The sequence below is a fragment of the Acyrthosiphon pisum genome, chromosome A2 (genome assembly GCF_005508785.2).
Source record: "Acyrthosiphon pisum isolate AL4f chromosome A2, pea_aphid_22Mar2018_4r6ur, whole genome shotgun sequence".
In the NCBI taxonomy this organism is placed as follows: domain Eukaryota; kingdom Metazoa; phylum Arthropoda; class Insecta; order Hemiptera; family Aphididae; genus Acyrthosiphon; species Acyrthosiphon pisum.
In genome coordinates this window covers 58227217-58247794 of record NC_042495.1, presented here as the reverse complement: position 1 = coordinate 58247794, position 20578 = coordinate 58227217, and the positions used below count along the sequence as shown (strand labels likewise).

General features: G+C 29.5%; 1 protein-coding gene across 4 annotated transcripts in view; it reads left to right on the top strand.

The window, feature by feature from the left end:
- Positions 1–20578, top strand: part of LOC100168698 (cyclic nucleotide-gated cation channel alpha-3) — a 140394-nt gene that overhangs the window by 118282 nt on the left and 1534 nt on the right. For 3 of the 4 annotated variants that reach the window (XR_003839465.1, XR_003839464.1, XM_029489613.1), the window contains exons 3-10: positions 5712–5896; positions 9395–9938; positions 11289–11936; positions 17723–17737; positions 19370–19510; positions 19843–19995; positions 20086–20223; positions 20309–20488. Coding sequence is in view for 2 of the 4 variants with exons in the window: in XM_029489613.1 (XP_029345473.1) it covers positions 5712–5896; positions 9395–9938; positions 11289–11936; positions 17723–17737; positions 19370–19510; positions 19843–19995; positions 20086–20223; positions 20309–20488 (2004 nt within the window). In the remaining 2 variants the exon portion in view is untranslated. The remainder of the gene's footprint in view (positions 1–5711; positions 5897–9394; positions 9939–11288; positions 11937–17722; positions 17738–19369; positions 19511–19842; positions 19996–20085; positions 20224–20308; positions 20489–20578) is intronic. The other variant, XM_029489614.1, reaches the window with a different exon arrangement.

Below are 20578 nucleotides of genomic sequence, written 5' to 3'. Positions count from 1 at the left end.
GTAAACTGAAATTGTCCGTAAACAGCTCAAAACAAATCAAAATATTTTGAAAATTTTATCATGTATAGAAAATGGAAATATAAACAACCAGTGAAAATTTCATGTATATACGTTCATTCGTTTTAAAGTTACACCAAAAACCAAAATCAATTTTCTCGAAAACAGATTTTGCGTAAAAATTCACGTTTTTCCTTAATTTTTCTTTTGTTTTTCACGGTGCTTTTTAAAACTATTGAAAAAATTTTACTTTTAACCCCCCAAAGTACCTACTAGATTCACTTTCCTATCAGAAAAGGTACTGTTGAAGAAAACCCAAGCACTTTTAGTGTCCTAAAAGGTGATGACAGACACAAAAATAAAATAAAAAAACACACATCATTGTAAAATCATTACATTCATCGTTCCACTCAGAATCTAAAACTATAATAATATGAGTAATACATAATATATAAATTATGTATTAACATTATTTTTTTAATATTACTATATGAATAAATTATAAAATACTATGATAATCCTTGTATTAAATATTCAAGCTGTTTGATCGTTATCAACATAGTTTATAGGAAAAAAACTACAATTTGAAATGTCTTTAAATGGATCAGTAAGCACCAAGTAGTTTGATTAAAATGCAAATAAAAAATTTGGTGAACAATCTAAGTGCTATTATATATACGATTACCTATTCATTTTAAAATTGAAACAAAAAACAAAATTGTTTTTGTCAAAAACAGTTGTTGCGTAAATATTCACATTTTTATATGGTTTTTTTTTGTTTTTTTCTGATTATTTTAAAAAGTACTGAACATTTTTATTTTTGACCCCCAAAAGTACCAATTAAATCAAGTTACTTTCTAAGTATGGTTAAAATTATTAATACTGCTCCAAAAGATGATGCGCAATGACTAACAAATAATGACACATTTCTATGATCACTGCATTCATAATTATTCATTAGGTATATCTAACACAAAAAAATGAATTATGACGAAATTGTTACAGTCACTCCACTGACTGCTTTTTTCTGAGGAACTCAGTAGCACTAAAAGTGTTATTTCCCAACTGAGAATATCTAAACTGGTATAATGTATACTATAATGTGAATATATAATGTAAAATAGTATTCAAATTGTAATAATGTGGCTATATTGAATACAAAAAATACCTAATTATATAGAATAGTCTCTTTTCAATCAGTTTATATCAGGATGATGGTACATTATTAATTATTATTTTACATTTTTGACAACCATAAATCATCGGATTCAAAAAAGATTCTGAGTGGATCCCTGCCGTTTGCAATATTACTCTTAGGATGTATTAACACAATTTAAAGTTCCATAAATAAATAGAATTTATATATGTGAACATTTCCAATATTTTGTAACAACGTCATGATAGTAATTAGTAATTACTAAAAATAATAGGATATAGCCACTTATATTATAAGTTATTGCCAATAAGTATTAACCAGTAACCAATAGGTAATTGATAAATATAATAATTAATATAGGCTATTAGGATTTAGGGTTTTTCTTGAATTACAAATAATTAGACCAATAACAACAAAATACGTCAAATTAAATGTACAAATATTTTGTTTGTATGTTTTGTATTAAAATGAGTCAACAACGTGGATTGACGTTGATTTAGATACATAATTTTAATTGTATCTAAGTAAAAAAATGAATTAAAAATTTAAGAAAGTCGTTTACAAGTAAATGTCACGACGAATTCAAATATGTCTTCAGAAGAATAATCCCTACAGTTGGTGAAATATACATTTATTTAGGTAGAAATCCCAGACAGGATCGCATTCATTTTTTAAAATAGAACACACTGTTTATTGATTGGAACAGAAAACCATCTCTAACAGTGTTTTGTAATAAAATGATGGATTCAAATTAAATTATCTCCATGATATATTATCCGTATAGGTAGGTATGTCTCCTAGACGAGAAATAAATCCACGACATGGCAAAATACTATAAACAGCCAATATGCGTAATATAACGATTGAATAAAATATGACCCTTTTTTTAATAATACAAAATGTTGGTGACGAATTCTCACTTGTCTAGCTATGAGAAAAGCTGGTGAAGACTCAGTTCGTAATAAATATAAACTGGTAGAAAGTTATCGAGTTGAAATCTTCTAGTCTGCATAGTGCAAACAATATTATTGTGGGCGTACGACGACGAAAACGACGACAACGATGATGACGATGTTGACAATAAATTTATGACACACGCTATAGCAATAAGAAATCATCATATCTGATATCAGTAGGTTGTATTTGGTGTTTGGATGATGTTTTTGAGTTGTTCTTATTAAGTACAACTATTATTAAACGAAAACCCAAAGTCTATGCTCCCTCCCAAGACACAACTCGTGGATCGCATTCTTACGCCCCACATGCTTCCACGGCCGGTAGCAGATGCCAGATATCAGTATAATATACTGCATACCACAGCCAACCTATCGTCCACCACTGGATTTCAATTTATTTTGTCCGCCGTCTAAATTATTTTCCATTCACGATATAGAAAATGTTGTTACTATGCACAAAGAAAGGACAATAATTGAATATGTTGTGAATACGAAATACGTATAGATATGAAAAGGGAAATATAAATATCTATGTTGTCGAAAAGGGTAAAAAATATTTTTTAAATAACCAAACGCGATAATATTGCAATATCATCAACTGCGATCGATTTTAAGATACAGAAATCAACCACAGATGACGATGACTTACATTTCATTAAAAACTAAAATAGTGGAGAAAATAGTCATATTCTTCATTCAAACGCATTTTTATTAATTTAAATATGTTTTTTAAATAAAAATGGGGTCACATCAATTTGATTTTACGGATTAATATAAAGAACTGCCTGAATTTAGTAAAATTTCAAAGATACTAAAATTTTTACGAATAACTTTTAAAATAAATACCAAAGTGTTTATGATAATAATATGTTATTTATGGTCTATATTACAAATTACAATCAAAGTGATAATAATAAAATAATGTCCGTCTTTTTGTTAAATTCAGAAATTTAAAAAAAAACTTAATAAATAGATGAATTACAGAATTTAAATGTACAAATTTTATAAATATCATTTTTTAAATTAATAAATTATTAAAAATGAACCTAACCTAACTAAACCTAATTGGTTATTAGTTATTACTTATTACTTATTACCCTCGCTATATTATACTTTCATATAACATAAGTATTCTTTTTATATATTTTGACTGTTTATTTATTTGTTTGTCTATTATTATAATTATTTAAATACTTTTACTTATGTTACTTACTTCAGTCTTGTAAAGTATTTGAATAAAAGTATTTAGATACTTGTATTTAAATACTTTTTGAAGTATTTTAAATGTATTCTAAAATCGTTGTATTAATTATTTTTCACAATAATTGTATTATCAATAAAAATAATATTGTTTTCGTTGAAACGAATAATCATAATAGTTCTGTATTCGTTATAGTTGGTTTAGATACTTCCAAGAATGATTTATTGTATTAGGTATTGTTTTTTGGAAAAAGGTTATAATATAATATTATAGTATAAATGTATAGTTTCACAGAATATAATTTATACAATTAATGAAATTTAAAAAATAAGTTATTACTTACTAGGTAAATATTGGTATTGATATACCCATATAAATATATATACAGTTAAAAAAAATACATGTATTTCTATTTAAATACTTAATGAATGTTCGTAAAATACTTTTATAATCAAATAATAGTATTAGTATCTTAATACTTCTTCAAAGGTATTTTTTACAAGACTGGTTACCGTATAAATAACTAATTTTTCAATCTACCCAAAAAATGTTTCCTGAAATAAAAATACAATTTAAAATAAATAACTGTTTTTATCTACTCGAAAATTTTAAAATGTTTCTTTTATCAACTTTTTAAAAATGTATTTACGTTATTACGAATTTAGTGACACATGTATGTATAAAATCAAATGCTTATTTATGATATTTGTTGCTATATAATATTGTAATCTTCAGTGATACTTGACTAAATGAGCGGTGTCTTTGCTAATACTCATTAAAATGTATTCTTATTGCTATATACTTGAGCACATTTAAAGCGTGTTATCTTATGCAGTACATCGTCTTGGCAACGGTTTCTCATTTTGTTAACCGTAACGGATTTTCTCTTTATATGTAAGGATTTTGTTGGCAGAAGGTTGCGATAGGGACTTTGATATCTCGTGCATTTTCTGCATAATTCTTTTGGCAGTTTGTAAATGTCCTAAAGGCTAAAACGCAAAGATATACTCAGGCCGACTATCAATCTCAGTAATTCCAACCTGCCGCAGAAAATATAGCTAAGAAGGCTTCTTCCTATTTCCCCTTAATGCAAATTAATAAATGACTGCAGTGACTTACATTTTTGATAAAGCGTTCATTGTCTCTATAGTCTATAGTTATATTATTCTAATTCAAATGAACATTTATCGTACTTTTCGTTTATCGTTTAGACCTGCAGTCTAAATATTATTTTATACTAATAGCAGTATACTCCATATTATGATGATCTGGTGTATTAACGTATACCTAAGTTGATTTATTATCATGTTTTTGTCAAAAATTAGTTCAAAATATTATCTAATTAAAAAAATACTAATGATAATGTAATTATAATCCAACATAAAATATCCTTAGAAATATGTGCATGGCCACCCGTTACCATCATTCATTATCATTTGTTCGTATACAATAATTTTAAATTGAATTCAAATTTACCACATACATAACAATGACCTACTAAATGACCAGATATGCTTAAAACCTTCTGGACAACTAACATCCGACGTGTGGTCCCGGTCTTTTATAGTTATTATACTTTGGTTATTAATTATTATTTATTAGATAAGTCTATTGTAATAATAATTATGAAACTATTGTGTCAACAGTTTATCTCTTGAGATATCACTAATTTAATTTTGTGTTTTATAGATGACTACACATTCATTAGAATATAATAATTTGTCTGTGTTTATAATGAACTTAGTATTTATGAAACCTTAGACTTAAAAAAATACATATGCATTTTTCATTTCTGTTTTGGATCAATTTCCTCTTTTATATTATTTGTTATACAATTCTCTTTCCATCCCCCTTACTACGAAAAAATCACATTACAAACTAGCACGAAGGGGAAAAACAACATAGGATCAAAGTTAAAAAAAAGCATGATAAATAGCAAAAAGCGCAAATAATAACGTTTGACCGGAAGGGTCCAAAACGTTACGGTCATAAACCATATCCGTTTGTTTTTCCAGACCGTCAAAACGACTGGCAATAAATATGAATCCTTTCCATCTTTCTTCAGAATAAATACAATTTTTTCAATGAATTTCTTTTTTTTCATACAAAATATAAATTGATAAATAATTTTGAAATCTCTAAAGTTTTTTGCAAAATAATGTAATAATATAATGTACGCAATGTACAAAATAAATTATTAAGTATACTGATCGGTAGAGATTTAATCGCTCGGGCGTTTGTTGATGAATAATAAAGTTATTTGAATGTAATGGTACTTAATAATTGTTTAGTTTAAGTTTAAATAATAATATAATGAGATTTGCTATTATACCACTTCCAACTCTGTAATAAATTGATACTTTTTTATGTCATTTCTAAAAATTGGTTTTCACTTTTTCAGGAACGATCACTAGCACAGGGCGGATTGGCGAACGACTTAGCATATCTGGCACGAGATTAGATACTGGGAGTCCAGTAAGATTCGGTACTAAATCCAGTGTCGAATCACTTAGGCTCTCAGCTGGCCGACAAAGCTTACTCGATTTGGTAGGATGTAGATTCGGCGTAAGTCGAAAACCACCTCAGGTCAGTTTAATCACTTTTTACGGTTTTTTTTTTTTTATAAATAATAAGTCTAAAGCCAACCACTCAAAATATTTATATAAATACTTACAGAAATGCACTCTGCTTATTAAAAATAATTTTTTTCTTATGATTTTGATAGTTATTTACTATAATATTACAAGTTATACAAAATAAATTAATATAATATAACTACCAGAAAAAATGTATTCTTCAAAAATCGATCGTCGAAGTTCATCGTAAACCTATTCATCAAAAAAGAAATAATAATAAATAATAATACTTTTAATCTAAATACAATCATATTTTTATATCAGTAAATTATTAAATATTATTTTTTCTACCATTTAATGGTTATAAAATACAAATTGTATATTAAATCAATGCGAAACATAACTGTATGTTTGTTTTATGGAAAATGGTAAATATTAATTACATTTTCAGTACCAGATTTAGTAAGTTTTATCGTTTTCAATTTATTTATATTTTGAGTTTTATAATATTTTAATTTCCAAATAGGTTTAAAATGTATTTTTGGAAAGTATTGTTTGAAAAGAAAAAAAGAAATTTGATAATCAACACAATTTTGATTAATTATTACAATATTACATGAACATTAGAGAACATCGCCTAAGTCTTTTAATTAGTTACATTATGCCATTATCGACTTGAATTTATTTAAAAATGAGCTAATAACAAAATTAAAATATGGAATATAGGTACACATTAATGTTGTCTTATATTGGCAGATTTATTAAACTTAGAACTTTAATTATCGTGTTTGAACAGTTTGAATACATTTGATCTTATTTTAAAATTTACAGAATTAAAAATTTTACAATTTTACATTAATGAAGGGTTGGTGTTTATTCTGTACCTACTCAGAAACAATGTTGTATTATTCACAGCCAAGTTGCATTTGACCAGAGACTTTATAGTATTGGCGATTAAATCGAATCTAATCCAGAAATCTTCATTTTATGGGAGAAAAAGAGAACAATAGATGTATTTTATAAGTTACTAGACCACGTTTTCCACCACAACTGAACACGATGCTGTACGTACGTGCCCGAATAACTTCTAGAATGAGTTGTGTAGGGAGTTTAAATGAATTCTTCCTGTGAACTCACCCTCTGGATACCATTAACCGCTGCTATTCTTGTCGACCACTCAAATAAAAACATAGATGTGTTATTATTTATTTGTTCAATACAATTATTTCTGTCTCGGGATATTTGTACTGGGAAAGATAAATTACTTAACAAAAATATCAAATGTGAATCAACTCTAACGTGAATTCAGCGTATATATACCACCAACCTACTAAAAGAGTTTATTTTCTACAGATTATAATCGTAGGTATTATTGTGTATAAACAATATTATACCTGCGATAATAATAATATAACAATTTGTATTCTTTGTGTAAAAATGAAATATTATTTTATGCTTCTAAGAAGTATATATTATGCAACCGGATAATTTAAATAGGATAATTAAAACATTGACGTTTTTTGTGCTATTATAATCTTTCGATTAATAATTATAACTTGCTGATTAATTATATTAATGCGAAATTATCGGGCTTACGTAACTAATTAATATCAAGAGGTATCATTAAATTGTTTTTGAATGTGATTTGTATGTATCGAAAGTTCAAACATGGTGAATAAACTGATTACGTTCTTATGTTTAATAATATTGTATTTAACCATTAGAGTTAATTTACACATACCTTATTTCAAATATTGAGTCTACTTATAATTACTGTTTAATAATGAAGGTTATTGGGGAAAATTTAAACCACAATACTGAGATTAAATTATGTATCGGTTATAATACTTCAGGTTATTATATAAAAATGTTTTTCTGTAAAATAAAATCCTAATACCAAAAAATATTAAACGCATTGACATATAATATGTATTATTTAATTCAGAAACAATGATATCCTTCAGTTTTCTTCTAATGGAACTATAAAGTTTATAGTTTTAGTTTTCATTATTAAAAAAAAATGTATTGAATTATTACGAGGTACAAGAAAAAAATTACTCACACTTTGTTATTCTCTTTGTATTAGTAATATTAGTAAGAATACTGATATCGGAACCCACACACTTTGAGAAGTGATTATGCCTTATCAAACTTTTTGTGTTCTTCAAAAAATGTAAATTGGTTTGTCTTTGATAACTTTGTGCAAGTAGCAAAAATGAATTTTTATTCTTCTAATCTTCTTCTTCTAATCTTAATATAAAATAGTCACTTTTAACTAGCAAACATGAAATATAAATCTATAAGCAGGTCAAAATTATGAAGATTGATAGACACATATTAACACTATATTAGATCGCGATAAAACTGATAGCCTAAAAGGGTTTCCCAACGACACACAGTTATGAAAACGCAACTATCAAATAATTCAAACCCAGAGGTCCAGACTCCAGAGCCTCGTGGCTTATATTAACACTTTTGGCCAGTAATCTTTTTTTTTTTTTTTTTTAATTTATCTTAAGCATCGCCAACTATTATTAGCATTTTGTAAGGGGGTTACTGTTGGTTGAGAAACACGTATATGTGGGGAGCGAGGATTCGTCACTAAAAACCCGGGTGGTCACCCCTCTGGGAACTAGTGATGTCGGCCGGTGCTTAACCTCAGAACACGTTTGTGCCTGAGGACAACCACCGAGCCACACTATGCCCATAATAATCGAAATTATAAATCATTTTATTTATACATTGTAATTGTGAAATGATACCTAGTGTATATTATAATGTTATGTTAGATAGCTATTAAATTATTTGTTACTAGTGAACGAATAAAAATTAAATATTACGAATAGTTTATTTTATTATTAGGGATCGGTCATAAATCATAATAATACCTTATTAATTTAATACTTAAACTTAATGTAGTTACCTATAATAAAATGTGTAAATTAATGAATGTGATATTATTATAATATAACAAGTATTATTTAGAAAACGATATCACCACAAGCACAAATTAAATCCTTATCGAAACAACGATCGAAACAGTTATTATTATGAATGAATTTCAATTCTTCAATATTATGGAGAGCGGTGTCTGCCGTCTGGTAACAGATGTAACTGGAAAACTCGTTTTATTCAGAAAATTATAATATGTCGTCGACATCAATGACAGTGATGCAAATGCATGCTTATTATATCTTCATATTTAGTTTACACAAAATGTTTAGAAATATTTCTCATAACGTTACCCATCGTTGTACTCAAAGAATTAACTCGTAAATACTGATCGAACAAATTCTAAAAATAGTCGTGCAAATTCATGCTAGGTATTTGCATGGTTTTTTTTTTTGTTCATTGGGTGGATCAGTACGTTATTTTTTGGCATCCTAACAGTTGCCTCTAAGTGACAGCACGTCCAAACCGTAAAATACATTTATCCCTTTTCATATCACAACTTGAGATAAGATAATATCAGTTTTGTTTTGATTATATACCCATTCTTTTTATGCAGACCTGTTTCTCCCACTCCAGAGACTCGCTGACGCCGGTGTACACAAACCAGACTAGCAGTTGTCTGCCAGGTGGCATAGCCAGCTCGGATTCGGACATAGCGGCCAAGGCGGGCGGCAAATCGTCCTCCGGGCAGCACCGTCCAAGCCGGGTCAACTTTGATGGCACCGGCGCCGGGGTGGGTGACAGTAATAGCGGAGGCGGAGATGGAGGTACCGCAGGAAGTGGAAGTGCTGCCGGTACAGCGGCGGCGGCGTCAAGTGGCGGTAGTGGAGCCGACGGCGCTGGTGGAGGCAGCACCACGACTGGTAGGGCGTCGTATAACAACGCCCGCGGTTCCATCTGCTTCGACGGCGGCCGGCAGAAGAACGGTGGTCCCCGGCAGTACAGAGACCGGACGTCCGACCGAGTCAAGGGCATACGGTGGTCATTTGTGTTCGACCCCGCCGGACAGCTCTGCTACTACTGGAACATGGTCGTGTCCATGGCATTCCTCTACAACTTCTGGGTGATCATATATCGGTTCGCGTTCAGCGAAATCAACCGTAAGTCACAATAATTGTCCATAGCCATGGTGTATGAGGAATATTTTTTAAAAATGTCACTTACACATTGAACAAGTTTAATGAAGGAAAAAAATATTTTCATAAAACCGTAATGAAGAAATGCCGTGTTCAAAAAATGGGTCGAATCGACGGTCGGATGCGTAGGTATACGATACGTAGATTGGTAACGGCTGTAGACTATTTGCCTGTTCGATACGCATTACACATGAGTGTATTTTATTGAAACACTGCTAACACTTTATTCTTAACACAAAATCCATTTTATAAGAGTTTTTCATTAGAACAGAAGACTTCATTTTAGACAGAGTGAGGCTTAGATTTGTGAGACCAAAAAAAATTACGATTATCTAATAACTAAAATAATAGGGATCTCAGCGGGGAACCGATTATACACTTGAGCAATTCATATCCATAAATGACATTCCAATCAAATAATGAGCAAAAAAAAAAAATAATAATATATATTACAAGATTATGCCTTGTTCCAACATCTGTAATCAAAACGTGTGTTGACATGTATTAACGAAATATTAACTATTATGCATTGATAAATTTGAATACTGAATACCTACCATACTACGCAGTGGCATACACAGAATATGTTTTAAATGGGAGGGGTTACATAAAAAAAATTATATGTATAATGTAAATATCAAATTATTATTTTTAATTTTATTAATTTTTATACAACTATACGTCATATAGTAAGAAAATACCAAAATACCCCCAACCCGCCGTCCATGTGTACACCACTGATACTACAACTGTACACATACTATTACATTGAATACCTATAATTTGATTGTATAAACAATAATTTATTGTGTCACTACAAAATGTAATACCTAATAAAACATGATATGTATTATATTAAAGATCAGTTCGGAAGCCATTCTATCTTTAGTTTTTTTTTTATCTCACCCGTTCTAGTATGTAACCTGTCAAGAATATGTCAAAAGTTTAACTAAAAAGGTGGAATAATACCGATCTCTTTTAAACTAATTGCATAACTTGAATTTCGATTTGACATTTAATTCAACATTTATAAAAATAAAAGATCAAACCATATATTACTAACTTTCAGTTGCGAATTATATCCAGTAGATTTTCATTTTACTGAACCATAAATTGTATCTGTTACAAACATCGTTATAGACATGTTCTTGTATAGTGTAAGTGGCGTGTAACCATAAAGTTTTGATCCCTTGATTTCCAATTGATAGATACATTTTATATACAATATAAACACGACATGGTTAAATTATAATACCGCAATGACGTATAATATGCCTATCAAAACAATAACAACAGTAAAAATGTTTGTCACAGGGAACACGATAGTGGTGTGGTTTTGTTTGGACTATATATGTGATCTGCTTTACGTGATCGACATATTATTTCACTTTCGCACGGGTTACTTGGAGGATGGCGTGCTGCAGACGGATGCCGCCAAACTGCGCAACCATTACATGAACTCGACTACGTTCTACATAGACTGCCTGTGCCTGTTGCCGTTGGACTTCCTCTACTTGTCCATAGGGTTCAACTCCATCCTCCGATCGTTTCGGATAGTGAAGATCTACCGGTTCTGGGCATTCATGGACCGGACCGAGCGGCACACCAATTACCCGAACCTCATCCGATCCGGCAGCCTCATCCACTACCTGTTGGTGATATTTCACTGGAACGGGTGTCTTTACCACATAATCTACAAGAACAACGGGTTTGGTAGCAAAAACTGGGTATACACGGACTCGGATACCGAGGAGACGGACACGGTCAAGCGGTACCTGCAGAGCTATTACTGGTGCACGCTGGCGTTGACCACCATCGGTGACTTGCCCAAACCCAGAAGCAATGGCGAGTACGCGTTCGTCATATGTCAGTTGCTGTTCGGTCTTCTACTGTTTGCAACCGTGCTCGGTCACGTGGCAAGTATAGTGGTGAGCGTGAGCGCGGGCCGCAAAGAATTCCAAGGTACAGTAACAATCACTCTACTCAACATTTTATACCTTTTACAGTATACATAATCAATGGCGTATTTTAAGCTCGACTACATTAATCAGCTTTTTGAATATTATATTTTGACAGATAACTGTTGATTTTTTTAATTTATTTTATATAGTGACTTGACAATTGTATGATAATATAAATCATTATAAATACATATCATATACCGGGTGATTCTTTTATCAAACAACACTCATTATTTCAAAAAGTGTACATTTTTTTGAAAATATTTTTTTACATAGTTTCAAGTCGCTTATAAACCAACATTTTTCTTAAAAAATTATATTTTTAGATATTTTTTATCCTTATAATTTTTTAAGTTTTTTTACTTTTTTGAATGACAACATAGGGTTTTAATTTTATATTCCAAAGCAAAATATTTTTCCTAGTATTTTGATACATAAAAATCGAATTTGGTGCAAGTAGTTTATGAGTTATAAATATTCAAAGTTTAAATGAGCGGAGAAGTGGACCATCATTTCGCGGGGTAACCCCGTAGGTACCATTCCACTCCGCTCATCTAAACTTTGAATTTTTTTTTTTTTTTTTTTAAATAGCGTTTATTGAAAATTTACAATCTATACAAGTTATGTACAATGAGTAAATTGGAGGAGGGATGACAATGATGGGGCAGTGAAGGGAAGCTCACAGTTGAGCTACCTTTTTGTGAGTCTTAAATCTAATTAAGTAAGTGTAGTATTTTAGATAAGGTCTCTAGACCAATTTCTGTTAAGTCGGCGGATGGGGTTGTCGGGAAGATGTTTTGAGTGAAGATTGGATATTCATTTGTTGGAGTGGCCTTGCATTTTGCGGTGAAGTCTTGAGTAGAATGTGGTTGCTGTGTGGTTGATGGATTGTACTTTGAGGTCTTGATGTAAAGCGGCGTTTGTGACATACCAAGGTGCTTTGGCGACCATGCGAAGACATATAGATTGGAAAGCTTGGATTGTCCGAAGGTTTGATGGTTTGGCAGTGCCCCAGAGGGCGATTCCGTATGACCATATTGGTTGGAGGAGACTTTTATATAAAAGTAAACGGTTGGACAGGTTCATATGTGATTTGAGGAAAGGTCTGATGATATTTTGAATATTTATAACTCATAAACTACTTGCCCCAAATTCGATTTTTATGTATCAAAATACTAAGAAAAATATTCTGCTTTGGAATATAAAATTAAAACCTTATGTTGTCATTCAAAAAAGTAAAAAACTTAAAAATTTATAAGGATAAAAAATATTTAAAAATATAATTTTTTAAGAAAAATGTTGTTTTAAAAGCGACTTGAAACTATGTAAAAAAATATTTTCAAAAAATGTTACACTTTTTGAAATAATGAGTGTTGTTTGATCACCCAGTAGACCAATGTCCAACCAGAAATTGTGATTAACTTCTAAAATAATTTTTGGTTAATTTAAGTTATCTAGATGTAATATTACAAGCACATATTTCTTGAAAATGTATTTATGACATTGTTTTCTTTTATTAATAATTAATAATTATAGCCATTACACAAGTCACAAATATACAATAATGAACGCAGCGTAAGTAAACACTCTATACCTACTATTATATACATTCCAACATTTAAAGCATAATATAAAAACAAAAATTATAATCATTTAACCGTTAAGTTTAAAATCATATTGTACTTTATACTTGATATACTTATTGAATACAAAAATAGGTTTCTTATTGTCTTTAAAAACGAATAAAACCTTTCATTTCTATTAAAAATGAAAATTTCTTCAATAAATATTGTAAAACTAAAAATTAAATTTGTGTGATTAATTTTCATTACAAAGTATAGATACTCTGCTCAAAAAACGATAAGTTTTCTATATTAGAGCCCATTAATGTGAGGCTAAGTAATGATCGTCGTCACAAAAACGCATTATAAAAGTTGAGGCTTAATGGTCCGCAAAAGGGTTTTCCAAGAGCTTTTAATCATTTTCGTATTTCCAAGCACACTGATCATAAAATGTTTTTTTTCCAAATGAAACGCTTGAAAAATTATAAAAACTATAAACGCTCATTTTATTATATTTACGATGAAATTGTTCGTAATATTTTCAATTGCAAAACGGTGACGTGTTTACAAACGTATATTTTATTTTAAACCTTGAACACATTATAATAAATATATAACTTTGCACACACATTTATGCCTTATTATAATAGTAATAATGTTACACAGCCATATCGGAAGCAAAATAATATTTATGGTACCTCGGTATTATAGACGTATAGTCTAATCATTTGTTTATTAATCGATAGATTATCGTTTACACTTATAACGAGGAAAGATTGCTTAATTCACCCATAACGCAGAACAATAATATTATTTAGTACTTCAGTAGGTAAATACATTACATCCAATATAATATCCAAACATAAATAATATAACATCCAATAGCATATAATTGTATTCTTCTATTAATTTATCATTTAACTACACTATGAGAATGAATTACACACGCTGTGTGTCCTTCACAGTAAAAATAAAGTGTAAGTAGAACAATATTATCCTTTAGTACAATACCTAAATATTTTAATAATGTCTATATAATTCTAAATAACCACTTCATAAAATCATAATTTATAATAATAACCCACATTTTTTTCTGTAGGTAACATTTATGTGAATGGTTTGTGTAAATTCTTAGGTACCAATTATTAAATTCTTTAAGTACCTGGTTATTTTTCAATTCAAAGAATTTATCATTAGTGGTTGAAATTATTCATTTGACCAGATTTTAAATCTCAGTTAAATTGATACATTGTACCTATATCACAGTGAAATAATTAAAACAATAATATAATATATAGTTTTATAAAATACACATGCACAACATTTATACCGTCTATAATACAACTAAAATTGTTTTCATATAATATTATCTTGATTCTTTATGCAACATATTGGTAGAAACATTAGACATAGTACGTATTAGTATCGTAAATTTTTTTTTCCAAATTAACGTGGTTTGATTCAATATTTTTTTTATAAAATTTTAAGGGAAAAAAATATTCTGATCGCATTACAACAAGTCGTCCTTGATATTTTCAACTGGTTGGGCCTGGGTTTCAAGTATACAGAGTGGTTATCAGCGATTCAAAACTATTATAAGACTTCTTTGCTGATGTCTTGAATTACTTTAGTATTTGATAAGAAATAAACATTGTTAGCAAGCACAGACGTCTTTAGTTTAAATTTTTAACTTCCATAATATTATCAGAACCATTAAAACGAGTAATTCTTGTAATTCTTGTGACAATAAAATATATACAACAGGGGCAGCGCATGTGGCATGTGTAATGTAAAACAATATTACAATAATGTTTTTAGTTTTTTATTGATCTAGAAAATAGATTATGATCATTAATACACAGAAGTTTAGAAAAACATTTGATATTTTTTATGTGTGTTATAAATAATATTAAATTATAAATATTTGGTATTTTTAAGAACTTTCAATTTATTGCTGTTGGATAGGATATATCCGGGTCTAGTGTTATTTATTCTTGTTTTTTCGTGCTTGCGGAATTCGTTGATAATTTGTTGATGCTTGATACTATGTATTTGGCTCTATATGATACTCGTGTGAATGTTTCTTATTAGGTCATCAAGTAGCTGTGTGTAAGAATGTACGACATCCTATACTTTTGTGATTCATTATTGTTTCTAATTTCTTTTGTGTTCGAGGTGCTATATTGTTTTTATTTAATTTAATTTTGTTTTTTGTTTTCTCCGTTGTTTTTTCATCTACCATTAAGTATAATTTGCTTACTTTTATTGTGGGACAATTTTCCTCCAACCATTTTCCTCCAGATACCACTGTCCTCCACTCTTCATATTTCTCGACAAAAAAAAATATTTTTGGGCTAAAATTGTGTATTTTTCCTTCAAATATTAAAATTAATTTAATCAAAATGACCGGTATTAATTTATACACCAATCACCTCAACGTCTTTAACTGTTGTAGTGACTAATTTTGTACTGTTCTGCACTGTATTGTCAAGAAAGAGTAAGGCTCTAGAAGTCGATAATATCGTAACCCTGGTTAAGATTAAGACATACTTTTGTCAAATTGTTTATCAACTATCAGAAATTCTGATGATGGTTCTTATGAGTATACACAGACAAAGGAAATGGTCTCAATTTTATTTTTTGAAGAAATAGACAGTTGAGGAAAATTGTATCCAATATTTGGAAGGAAATGGCTACAGCCGTCTTAACATTAGAAAAGGATGAATCTGCAGAAGTGGACACGTGAGAAACTTTCTGATCGGCTTTTTAGTTTCCAATATTATATGCTCATAAATATATAGATGAATTACCACCTACTCCTTTTCTACTAACCATGTAGATTTTTTCTCCTCGAATGTGGCCATAATATTGTTCGGCTGCAGTGATATGCATATTTTACGGAGATTAAACTGCAGTTCTAGAGTACCCCGAGGGCGACTATTGTTTATCATATTACATCGTTATTATTGGTAATTATAATAATAATAATAATAATAATAAATTATTCCAAACGCATCGTATCCAGAAGGCACAGAATGATAGTTGTAGATGATTCGGTCGTGCAGGCAAAAGCAACAGCTCTAACTGCAGGAGGCCCTATAAATCTTGATTTTAATCCGTGCGTACACCTGATTTAAATACTCACTACACACACATATATATATATATATATATTCGTTATAATATACTGTACCTACACTACAATATACATAATAAAACTAGATTAAGTCGCTCGTGTGACGACGGAGTTATATAATATAGTTATTCGTGTCGGCGGTGGCGGTAAGAAACGTTTCGCACACAACACGATTTTGAATTAAGGTAATCCTCTGCAGCAGAGAGTTTATTGATTTTGTGTTTGTATTTTGTTTCTTTTTTCCCCTTCAGTTTCTTATTTTTTTGTACACACACGCTTGCTATTTATTTTACTACTATATGCGTGTTACACAACCTCCCAGCGAGAGCAAGAACATCGTTAATAACAAGGTGTTATGCCCGGTATTCGTTAGCTTTGCGATCGCAAAAACGGTGCATTTAGGGAGCTTAATAGACGCGTGATATTCATGACACCGAGTGTTTTAGTGTTATTATCGTGTTTCGGAGATTCAATCGAAATAATCATTCAGAAACGATAGAGTTTATATTTTCTTGCAGCTTTGTTTTATAAAATATAATATGTATTTATAAGAAATCATTTGAAAAAAAAATGTTAATAATGTACGATTTTATAATTCTCAAATATGTAGGGGTAATAGTTATCAAAACATAATGGTCAACTACACAAGTGCAATAATCATCAAACCTTTCATATTATTACTTAAATAATAAATAGAATAGATAGGAAGTGACAATATAATAGGATCTATAGATGCCTGCATTAAGTATTAATAAATGAGTACCTATATTATAATACATTTAAAAATATATTTATTAACACACGAATTCAGATGTATTTGTTGGTATATAGTTATAAAAATATAAGTTATTAACTATAGAAAATAAGTAAAATATATTATTTGTTTTCAAACAACGGTAAAATAGATATTTTAAAAATGGATTAGTTAGCTAACGTAATAACTTTAGATGGATAAATTTTCATCTAAAACTCAATTCATAGAACGTAAACAATAACATGAATTATACCTATTTCTATAAAAATATCAATGTTCAACAGAATCAATTGTTTTTTTTTTTTTATTAATATGACTGTAATTTTATTTTGCAGATGGTACTGCTCAATGTAAGTAAAGACATGTAATGTTTACAAAACTATTAAATTATTATTTTTAAATGTATTTCTTACGATCTGTCGTCCAATATTCTACCTATCTACTCGTTATAGTTTTTTCATTTAGTGTTTGCTAACTAGACTTTACTTTTATAATATTACCCACCTTATGTTGAATAAAACTGACAGTTTCACTTATTTTCTAAATCACTAAAATATATTACCAGCTGGTTGTCTATGATTTCGGGTTGATTTTTATTTTTGCGTTGTGTTGTATTCGAAAACTAAATAATAATAATATGCTTTTAGTGAACTTTGTCTTATTTATTCGGTTCAATAAGTGCCCGAGCCTCATTATTTGATTGTCTTATGGTTTTATGCTTTTCATTTTAACTGTAGATATCGAATTTGTCTGTATTCTGGATGGTTAATATGTTCTACTTTTTATAATTGGTCGACAGATGACTACGTGAATACCTATTTGTTAAATTATTCTACTATTAAAAAATGATACCCTAGGCTTATAATTTCCATAAAAAAACGAATTAAGCCAAAGTAATTATTTTAATAGTGAAAACTATTTTTTTTCTAAGAGAATACATTTTTAAGACGTTTTCATTTTTGAAAAAAAAAAAGGTGGGTGCGATTTCAGTATTTTAAATTGTCCTTTATGCCTACACTATTATTTTTCACACATATAGTGTAACAAGATTTCTTTTTTAAATAGGTGACAATCCATACTTTTTTATTTCAAAATACCATTGAAAAATGTTGATATTGTTAAAATAAACATTGAACAAATAGTTTTTTTTATTGATAATTTATCTATAAATAAAATTAGAAAAAAAATAATTTTTCTTAAAATAAGGTGTGTTTGCTGTTAAAAAATGCACACTGTATATTACCTATTTTATTAAAGAATATTATTAAGTTGTTTCTTTTTCTAAATTGAATAAAGCATATAAAACATATAGATAGACTACTAGTGTATATAGTTAAACATTTTATTTTAAATATATTATGCAATTTACATAAAACTTAAAGAAGGTAATTAACTAAATTGGATGACGGTCTTTATTATGTAATCCTTTTATTTACACAACAGGAAAGTTGTAATCATTATTATATGTAAACTAACATTTTGAATGCGAAAGTATATGTCAATAAATACAGATATATACAATTTACACATATAACATACAATGTCATACATATTATATTATTTATCTTCTCTTGTCTCGTATATGAACTATTCATATATTAGACATATGATATAATACCCAATTAGTTATCAAGCATGATGCTCGTATCCCTGCATTAATGGTGCTTAAAGTAAACAAAAGTTACAAACAATTATATGTCTTTACCTACTTGATGCATTCCGCTTATGTTTATTGATTATATTCTTGTATACTTTACTATATTATATTTTATTAATATTAGACTAGGGTAGCTTTATTTTGTCGTAATAATTATCAAAATGCAGCTAACTGAGCTCATTCTGTAAAGTGTACCTACGATAATATAATAATATTATTAAATAGATATGTCAGTCAAATTTGTATTTAATTACGAATTACATATAATCGTAAAGTGGCATTTTTTTTTCAATTACATATTTTGATTACAATTGTTATTTTTTAGCGAAATTGGATGGTGTTAAAACGTACATGCGAATGAGAAGAGTACCGAATCACTTGCAGACCAAAGTGATTAAATGGTTTGACTACCTCTGGTTAACGCAAAAATGTTCAGACGAAGAAAAAGCCATTAGCTGTTTACCGGGTAGTTATTAAATGCATTATTCTGTTTTTAATTAAAATTCGTATGGTGTAAAAAGTAACATCACGTTTTGTTATAACTGCTAAAATACAATATAATATAAAGTGCTTTAATATCAGAATACACAACATTGAATAACCTTGTAAACAGTAATAACAAGAAGGAAAACGGTTTGAGAAAACGATAATATTTCTCATTATAAGATCTTATAAATTATAATATCAATAAAGTATACTTACACTTACAATGCCATGTCTTGTTTTGTAATTTTTATAACAAGATTACCACTTACATTAACAAAATTAATATGCTGGTATAATTTATCGCTTTTATAGATAAACTAAAAGCTGAGATCGCAATAAACGTACACTTGGACACGCTGAAAAGGGTTGAAATCTTTCAAAACACAGAAGCCGGATTCCTTTGTGAACTGGTGTTGAAATTAAGACCCGTGTTGTTTTCTCCCGGAGATTATATTTGTAGAAAAGGTACATATAAACCGTAATTTACAATTCATTGTGGCGTTTAAATATTATTACAATCATTGGAGGAATGATTAAATTGTTATTCGTTTGCAGGGGAAGTTGGCAAAGAAATGTACATAGTAAGTAGAGGGAAACTACAAGTGGTCACCGACGATGGCAAGTCGGTTCTAGCAGTACTTCGAGCAGGGTCATATTTTGGAGAAATCAGTATACTTAATATGGGGACAGCAGGTAAATGTTTTCATCAGTACAGTGTAAATAAGTGTGTGTGTGTGTGTGTGTGTGTGTGTGGTTAATAACCCTTCATGTCGTACAGGGAATAGGCGAACTGCTTCAGTCCGGTCAGTAGGCTATAGCGATCTGTTCGTTTTGTCAAAAAAAGACATGTGGGACGTGCTCAAAGAATACCCTACTGCCAGAATCAGACTAGAGGCAATAGCGACCAAACGTCTGGAAAAGTACAAAACTGAACCTAGTCCAGACGATAAATTAGAAGGTTAGTTTAAAACTACAAATCGTTTGAATACGCTAAGTATTACCTAAGTTATGTAGATACCTATGTGGCTATGTTTACAACATAGAAGAG